This window comes from Trachypithecus francoisi, unplaced genomic scaffold (genome assembly GCF_009764315.1).
Source record: "Trachypithecus francoisi isolate TF-2019V2 unplaced genomic scaffold, Tfra_2.0 Lachesis_group3, whole genome shotgun sequence".
Lineage (NCBI taxonomy): Eukaryota > Metazoa > Chordata > Mammalia > Primates > Cercopithecidae > Trachypithecus > Trachypithecus francoisi.
This window is the reverse complement of record NW_022681468.1, coordinates 230,353-240,185: the sequence shown is the minus strand read 5'-3', so window position 1 is coordinate 240,185 and position 9,833 is coordinate 230,353. Positions and strand designations below refer to the sequence as shown.

The window sequence follows — 9,833 nt, the reverse complement described above, 5'->3', positions numbered from 1 at the left end:
TCCAGGTTTGTCTCAATTCACTGTGATTATTACACTCAGCTGTTGTTTCAATGTGTCTGAAGAGGTAAATGACAATTTAGATGACCTGGGTGTGTGGTTGGTTTTATATGAATCTTTAAGGGTAGAACAGTTGACCCTATTCCAAAATCTGTCCCTGATCCATGATCACACTCATCTCCCAGACCAGCTCCTTCAGCACATTTCCTACCTGGAAGAAGAGGAATCTGGGTTTGGTGAGGGGAGGCTCCAGGAAGAGAACTGAGTTCTCAGAGGGCACAGCCAACATCCTCCTCCAAGGGTGAACCCCAAAGACTGGGGCCTCCCTCATCCCTTTTCACCTCTCCATACAAAGGCACCACCCACATGCAAATCCTAACTTAGGCACCTACAGGAAACGACTACACATTTCCTTAAATTCTGGGTCCTGCTCACATGGGAAATGCTTTCTGAGAGTCATGGACCTTCTGTGCAAGAACATGAAGCACCTGTGGTTCTTCCTCCTCCTGGTGGCAGCTCCCAGATGTGAGTATCTCGGGGATGCAGATATGACGATGTGGGAGGCTGTCTGTGATCCCAGGGCTCACTGTGGGTCTCTCTGTTCACAGGGGTCCTGTCCCAGGTGCAGCTGCAGGAGTCGGGCCCAGGACTGGTGAAGCCTTCGGAGACCCTGTCCCTCACCTGCGCTGTCTCTGGTGGCTCCATCAGCAGTTACTGGTGGAGCTGGATCCGCCAGCCCCCAGGGAAGGGACTGGAGTGGATTGGGGAGATCAATGGTAATAGTGGGAGCACCAACTACAACCCGTCCCTCAAGAGTCGAGTCACCATTTCAACAGACACGTCCAAGAACCAGTTCTCCCTGAAGCTGAGCTCTGTGACCGCCACGGACACCGCCGTGTATTACTGTGCGAGAGACACAGTGAGGGGAGGTGAGTGTGAGCCCAGACACAAACCTCCCTGCAGGGAGGCGGAGGGGGCGGGCGCAGGTGCCGCTCAGGACCAGCAGGGGGCGCGCGGGGACCACAGAGCAGGAGGCCGGGTCAGGAGCAGGTGCAGGGAGGGCGGGGCTTCCTCATCTGCTCAGTGCGCTCCCTCCTCACCAGCACCTCAGCTGTCCCCAGGGCTCCTCTTTCTTTATTATCTGTGGTTCTGCTTCCTCACATCGTTGTGCCGGGCAAGAAAGGAGGAAGACAATTTTTCTGCTTACTGCTTCGGTTTCACCAATTACTAGGAACTTTCCTACAAGTTCATGCATGACTCATAAATCCTGCATAACTTATAATGGTAAAAAATATATATATATGGATTCTCACCATCTCTTGATTTGTGTCATCAATCAAATGGTGCCCTATTTGAAATTCATTTACTGAAACCTTAAATCCAATGGATCTATACTGGGATTTTAATGATGTAACCTCTCACTTTTCACATGCACCCAGAGAAGAGGCCATGTGGAGACATAGTGCACTAGAAGGTGGCCCTCCACAAGCCAGGAAGAAGCCACACTAAGAACTAATTTTGCCAGCTCCTTGATCTTCGACATTCAGACTGCAGAATTGTAAGAACATCAGTGTTTGTTGTTTAAGCCACCCACTCCTGTTATCTTTTATGAAGACCCAAACTGACTAATACCATGTAACTCTGTTAGCTCCGTCTCCTGGAGGGAGAAGCAGCCCCCTGAGGCTGGGCACATCTCTCAGATTTCCACAAGAAGTAGGCAAAAATAGTAGCTCTCATATAAAAATGTGTCATGGCCCTGTTGGCCACTTTTGAGCAAGGTCTCTGAAACCAGCCCTGGTGTGTGTGTGTCACAAATGTTGTCTTTTATCTTTTATTTGGACAGAACAAATACACAAGAGGTACCAGCTGGATGGAGATTGGCCACTGACCATCTTCTGTTGTCTCCTTAGTATGTCACAGAAAACCACACCAACATCACCAACGTCACTGGTTTTATTTTCTACTGCCTCAAATGGACTATAGAAATGATCCCTGCAGTATGGTCTATTTCTTCAAGTTTCTAAATTTGCACTGAATATCTTCCTAAATGGGGAGCTACACGGGGTCTGAGTTTTGTTTCTTTCTTCTCAGTCTTCCCAGTGCCAAGGACAGAATAGACTTAAAATAAAATTTGGCCATCAATGCCCCCAACACCATCACTTTCTAAAATCCACATCCTGCATCCATCCTCTGGACACCCCTCATCGGGCTACCCAGGAATGGCCAGAAGCTGGTATCAGCTTACAGGCTGAGGCCACAAACTATACACACATGTTATTTCAGTCACACACACTCTACTGCAGGACCACAACTGTGTGCTGAGGAGCTCAGGCATCTGCTGATCTCAGTCATTCTCTAATCAATCACACACCTCTTATTAATGAGGGCCCAGATGGCCCCATCAGCGGCAGAGCAGTGGAGTAAAGCTCATGGGTGAGTCCATCAGGCAGAAGTCAGACAATGGGATGGAATGGCTGGTCACTTCCATTTTCACTGATGTTCCCAGTGAATTTTAATGGAATAAAACAATATTAACTACCAAGGGACAGAAAAGAAGCCTGGCTCTTCAAGGTAATTAAGGACCAGGAACTTCATTTGGGGGGATAGTGAAAGACACTTTTAAGTGGAAAGCCCTAAATCACATACAATAGCTGACAGAGTGGCCACTGTGCAAATGAAGGGTGAGGAGCCGATGGTAGGGGCCGTTCCTCCAAGATGTCCCTGGGTATGTGATGGTTGGACTTCTCATGCATATGAATGTAAAAGCTGGACTCGGAGAAAAAAGGGCCATATCCCATAGGAAAGGAAGGAAAGAAAGCAGATGGGCATCCCTGGAGAGAGCTCATTAGATTTGGTGTGTTTAAGATGAAAATTTCTTCCAAAAATTGTCATGTTCTAACCTAAATGTGAATCTCTTCAATAAATTGAGAATCAACAGGAGAATGGAGCTAGGACTTGAGAGAGGAAACAAATCATGAGAGAGCAGAAAGCAGATCCACAAAAACTGCCGCATGACAGAGGCCAGAATGGAGCTGATGCAGCTACTTCATTATTCTGCAGACTTGTTGACCATGTGGAGAAGGGGCTTGAACAAATGGGGATGTTCTCCACCCTTCCGAATCAGCCTCCTTCTTATGCATGAGTAGAAATCATAGTTTGGGGGTGAGCTTCCAAATTTTCCTGTCTTTACCTCTTCCCTCAGGGTTCGTAGAATGTCTTTTCCCAACCACAATGGTTTCTCACCAGTGTCTTCAGCTTCTGATCTTTGTACTTACCCTGCAGATTAAGAATTTCTTCTGGATGGAGTTTTCTGGGAATTTCTGTTTTCTTTAATTTCTGTTGACTCAACCACACCCCACAGGACACAGGTTTTATTGGATTTCCCCTGGAGATAGTGGAGGTGGATCCAGGCATTCAGTAGTCCTCGCTGTTCTTCTCTTCCTGTCAGCACCACTGGACAGCAGATAAGGGTGTTGACTGTGGATTTTTCAAATTCCTGGGAAAATCCTGCAAGGACTAGTAGCTTCACACTCTACCACCATTAACACATGCATCAAAAAAAAACCTCACTAGATATTTCCAGGTCAGCCTCTTCCTCTCTCAATGCCATCCCGTGGCACCTGCCCTGGGTCCACTAACATGTGGGCCCCAGTCCTCTTGGCTAGTGTCTGTTTCCTCAGATTTCACTCTTCTTGTTTGCTCTGTGAAAGCAACTTAGATATGTTAAAAGGTTTTCCTCTTCATTTATTCACAGTTTTTCAGGTTTGTTGTTAATGAGGTCAGAATGAGATAGTTTTCTCATTTTTCACATTTGCACACTGAGTAGCCACTTTCTATATAAAAGCCAGAAACTAAGAGAACAAATCGAATATCCATATCCACTACAGGTGAAGAACGATAAACAATTTGACATATGATTATGGACCAAAGTACAATGCAGAATTAGAATCAAGGCATCCTCATTCTCATAAAAGCCTGTCTACATTCTCAAATAACTCTGCTGAGTGAAAGTAGCTGAATAATTAAGAGTGCACTTCATAAACTTCTAATTGTATAAACTGCAGAAGGTCCAACTATTCTAAAGCAACAGAGCAGCTTTGAAATTTGTGAGAAATGGGTGCTGAAAGTAATTGAGTGGTGAGAGGAAATTACAGAGAATTGACAGAAAGATTTAGGGGTTGACTTAATTGTACGCAACCTGATTAAAGTTTGCACACATACGTTACCATTTTCCAAATTGTGCAGTGTATATTTGAATTGATTATTAATTGTACTTAAATAAAACAGTAACAAAGAAACAAATGAATAAGTTGATTGAAGAGGAGCAAAAAATAGATGAGTATGAGCACTTGAAACATCCCAGACTCTTGAAAGTACATGTGCTTTAACACTGGTTCTCTCTCTATATTTCAGGCCAACAGCAGAATACGATAAAAGAAAACAGAGATGTCCTGGCAGGGGTGGAATCCTGCAGACCTCACTAGGCATGTCCCACACTCCCCTGGAGTTGCCTCAGGAGAGGAGTCTCCTCTAGTGGTCAGAGGCACAGGCAGAGATAATGGGGCTAACTCTGTCCAGCTGTGTGACCTTGAACGCATTGTACAAACACTCTATTCTGTATGTAATTTATCTTTCTTAAAATGTAACATTGTCTCTTGCATTAAATGTATTCTACAAATATGTAAAAATGAAGATGATGACTGCTAAATGATAATCAAGGCACAATCATATAAAATTATGTTTTCCTGAGCGATAAGATTACTACCAATCTCCCCCAGGGCACTTTGTCTGCTCTGAGCCCTGTCCCTCCTCAGGATTCCCATCCCAGAGCTTGCTATACAGTAGGAGACATGCAAATACGTTTCTCCCCCTGTTGATGAAAACCAGCCCAGTCCGGACCCTGCAGCTCTGGGAGAGAAGCCCCAGCCCTGGGATTCTCAGGGGTTTCCATTTGGTGATCAGGACTAAAGACAGAGTACTCACCGTGGAGTTTGGGCTGAGCAGGGTTTTCACTGTTGCTGTTTTTATTATTATTATTATTATTATACTTTAAGTTCTAGGGTACATGTGCACAATATGCAGGTTTGTTACATATGTATACATGTGCCATGTTGTTGTGCTGCACCCATTAACTCTTCATTTACATTAGGTATATCTCCTAATGCTATCCCTGTCCCCTCCCCCTCCCCACAATAGGACCCGGTGTGTGATGTTCCCCTTCCTGTGTCCAAGTGATTTCATTGTTCAGTTCCCACCTATGAGTGAGAACATGCGGTGTTTGGTTTTCTGTTCTTGTGATAGTTTGCTAAGAATGATGGTTTCCAGCTGCATCCATGTCCCTACAAAGGACATGAACTCATCCTTTTTTATGGCTGCATAGTATTCCATGGTGTATATGTGCCACATTTTCTTAATCCAGTCTGTCACTGATGGACATTTGGGTTGATTCCAAGTCTTTGCTATTGTGAATAGTGCCGCAATAAACATACGTGTGCATGTGTCTTTATAGCAGCATGACTTATAATCCTTTGGGTATATCCCCAGTAATGGGATGGCTGGGTCAAATGGTATTTCTAGTTCTAGATCCTTGAGGAATTGCCACACTGTTTTCCACAATGGATGAACTAGTTTGCAATCCCGCCAACAGTGTAAAAGTGTTCCTATTTCTCCACATCCTCTCCAGCACCTGTTGTTTCCTGATTTTTTAAATGATTGTCATTCTAACTGGTGTGAGATGGTATCTCATTGTGGTTTTGATTTGCATTTCTCTGATGGTGAGTGATGATGAGCATTTTTTCATGTGTCTGTTGGCTGCATTAATGTCTTCTTTTGAGAAATGTCTGTTCATATCCTTTGCCCACTTTTTGATGGGGTAGTTTGTTTTTCTCTTGTAAATTTGACTGAGTTCTTCATAGGCTCTGGATATTAGCCCTTTGTCAGATAAGTAGATTGCAAAAACTTTCTTCCATTCTGTAGGTTGCCTGTTCACTCTGATGGTAGTTTATTTTGCTGTGCAGAAGCTCTTTAGTTTAATTAGATCTCATTTGTCAATTTTGGCTTTTGTTGCCATTGCTTTTGGTGTTTAGACATGAAGTCCTTGCTCATGCCTATGTCCTGAATGGTATTCCCTAGGTTTTCTTCTAGGGTTTTTATGGTTTTAGATCTAACATCTAAGTCTCTAATCCATCTTGCATTAATTTTTGTATAAGGAGTAAGGAAAGGATCCAGTTTCAGCTTTCTACTTATGGCTAGCCAATTTTCCCAGCACCATTTATTAAATAGGGAATCCTTTCCCCATTTCTTGTTTTTCTCAGGTTTGTCAAAGATCATATGGCTGTAGATGTGTGGTATTATTTCTGAGGGCTCTGTTCTGTTCCATTGGTCTATATCTCTGTTTTGGTACCAGTACCCTGCTCTTTTGTTTACTGTAGCCTTGTAGTATAGTTTGAAGTCAGGTAGCGTGATGCCTCCAGCTTTGTTCTTTTGACTTAGGATTGTCTTGGCAATGCGGGGTCTTTTTGGTTCCATATGAACTTTAAAGTAGTCTTTTCCAATTCTGTGAAGAAAGCCAGTGGTAGCTTAATGGGGATGGCATTGAATCTATAAATTACCTTGGGCAGTATGGCAATTTTCAAGATATTGATTCTTCCTATCCATGAGCATGGAATGTTCTTCCATTTGTTTGTATTATCTTTTATTTCACTGAGCAGTGGTTTGTAGTTCTCCTTGAAGAGGTCCTTTACATCCCTTGTAAGTTGGATTCCTAGGTATTTTATTCTCTTTGAAGCAATTGTGAATGGGAGTTCATTCATGATTTGGCTCTCTGTTTGTCTGTTACTGGTGTATAAGAATGCTTCTGATTTTTGAACATGGATTTTGTATCCTGAGACTTTGCTGAAGTTGCTTACCAGCTTAAGGAGATTTTGGGCAGAGACAATGGGGTTTTCTAAATATACAATCATGTCATCTGCAAACAGGGACAATTTGACTTCTTCTTTTCCTAACTAAATACCCTTGATTTCTTTCTCTTGCCTGATTGTCCTAGCCAGAACTTCCAACACGATGTTGAATAGGAGTGGTGAGAGAGGCCATCCCTGGTTATGCCAGTTTTCAAAGGGAATGCTTCCAGTTTTTGCCCATTCAGTATGATATTGGCTGTGGGTTTGTCATAAATAGCTCTTATTATTTTGAGATACGTTTCATCAATACCGAATTTATTGAGAGTTTTTTGCATGAAGGGCTGTTGAATTTTGTCGAAGGCCTTTTCTGCATCTATTGAGATAATCATGTGGATTTTGTCTTTGGTTCTGTTTATATACTGGATTACATTTATTGATTTGCGAATGTTGAACCAGCCTTGCATCCCAGGGATGAAGCCCACTTGATCATGGTGGATAAGCTTTTTGATGTGCTGCTGGATTTGGTTTTCCAGTATTTTATTGAGGATTTTTGCATCGATGTTCATCAGGGATATTGGTCTAAAATTATCTTATTTTGTTGTATCTCTGTCAGGCTTTGGTATCAGGATGATGTTGGCCTCATAAAATGAGTTAGGGAGGATTTCCTCTTTTTCTATTAATTGGAATAGTTTCAGAAGAGTAAAAAGAAATGAACAAAGCCTCCAAGAAGTATGGGATTTCCACTCACAGAAAGGGGTTTATAGGGTTTGAAACTCCCACTGGCATTGAATGAAGATGATCCTGTGATTCCAAACTAGATTCACCTTGTGTGGCAAAAAAGGAGATGATGGAGGAGTAAGACTTAATTCATCAGCAGTCATGCACCAAAAAATAGTGTGACAACTTATTCTATGTAGCAGGAATAAAAATAATAAGAAAGAAGATAAGTGTTCAATATGGGTGGACAACACCCGGGTCTACAGAAATGAGATGACTTTAGAAATATAAGCAAAGAATAATGAGAAAAAGAAGGAGGGGATGGGGAATTAGTCAGAGTCTTGGTCTAATGTCTTGGGTAGAAGCTTCACACAATCAAGGACTATCAGCTTATTTTGCAGGTCTTAGGTCAGCCGTCTGCTTAAAAACATCAGAAATGCCAGAGAATCTATGAAGGCCCTCAGTTTAACATTTCCTATTTGAGTAGCTTTACAGTTGTGTGGAATTCTTAATTGCTTCTTTTTTTTGTTTGTTGTAGAGACAGGCTCTCACTCTGTCATACAGTTTAAAGTGCAGTGGTGTGATCATAGCTCGCTGTAATTTTGAACTCCTGACTCACATATTCCTCCCATCTTAACCTCCTGAATATCTAGAACTAGAGGGGCAGGCCACGCTCCCCTCTTTATTTTTTATTTTATTTTTTCAAAGAAAAAGGAACTCTTTATGTTGCCCAGGCTGGTTTTGATTGCCTGGTCTCATGGGATTTCCCTCACTTTGCTCCTGAAAGTGGTGTGATTATAGGGATGATCCACTGAATCAGGCCTGAATTGATTCTTTAGTTGCAAATGAACCCAGTAATTAACTGCCTGAATGTTTTCTGCAGTGAGTTAGTTAAAAGGATCTGACAAGATTCCTTCCAATATGATTCAAGAGCAGTATTTTCCGCTGATGTTCCTTCCAGTTTTCTTGTTGAAGATCACAAGAGTCTGTGGAAAAGGTGTAGTAAAAAGGCTGCCTCAAACTCTTCATGGTTGGAGTTTACATCACACATGCATGCAGTACGACAAGGATGATCTCTGGGGGTAAAGTCTATAAACGCATAGGCTTTTTAGCTACCAAGGCATAGGGTAATAACTGATGCACCCTGAGGAGTGGACCATGATTCCATAGTGCTAGGGGGAGAACCCTTGGCCAAGGGAGTTTTACATTTTATTGCAGATTTGATAATTTTAATATAGAGATGCCATTTTTTAAACATTCCCACAAGATTGTGAGTGGGATTGATTCTGTCTTGTATGAACAATGACAGTGCCCTCCACGGTTAGGTTATAAGTTATGTTATAAGCTAGGTTGAGCTAGAATGTTTGGTGTATTAAATCACAATTTTTTTAGCTTCCATGTTAGTTTTTTGTTTGTGTGTTAGCATTTGCTTTAAATTTCTATTAATCAGATCTCTAGTAGGTAGAAATTCATCTGAAAGTTTTTTCCATTGTTGTCCATTTTGATAGGATTTCCAGAAGATGTAAGAACCCTCTCTCTTTGCAAAAATATTCCAAAGTTGTGCACCATCTAGAAACATATGTACTTAATTCTAATTTTTAATTTATTAAAAAGTTGTGGTAAGTGCAAAGTTTTCTGCCTTCTGAGTTGATTTCACAACACCCAGAATAATATATCCTAAATGGAAGTTTGTACTAGTAATACAAATTACTGGTTAATAACCTCTACTTTTATTATTGAGGTATTATCCATCAATATATAATCTTAAATCAATGATCTCAGTGGGACTCTTACCTAAATAATATACAAAATATTTTCCTGATCTTGACATAAAATAGATGTGAACACGTTCTTCGTATTCAGCCGTGTCTCCTGTCTATCACATTATGAACCACATGCTAACTTTGACCTTACTTGGGACTTGTTCTACTTTCAAAGTAGTTATTTATCTTCATGCGTCGAGATAGTTATGTGTGGCCATTTTATCAGAGAGTGATGAGATACAACATTAACTATTTTCCCTGCAGGCGTGTTTAGGCAAGCCCCCTGTGCACAATGACCTTGGTGGGTTGGACATTCTTTGGGGGCTCTCCCCTGTCTGCCTAGGAGAGTTATCTGCCATCTACCTCTATCATTTTCCTCTTTGAAGAAGTGCATCTAACTGCCGTTAGAATAGAGACAAAGGCCAACCTTAACTGCTTCCAGCTGATGCGGGATGCT

The 9,833-nt window shown here is 41.9% G+C and overlaps 1 gene segment (V, D, J or C); it reads left to right on the top strand.

The window, feature by feature from the left end:
- Positions 1-395: 395 nt before the first annotated feature.
- Positions 396-1,228, top strand: LOC117069592. The segment is given in 2 exon segments: positions 396-522; positions 606-1,228. Coding segments are annotated over 2 exon segments (690 nt in total).
- The last annotated feature ends 8,605 nt before the right edge of the window (positions 1,229-9,833 follow it).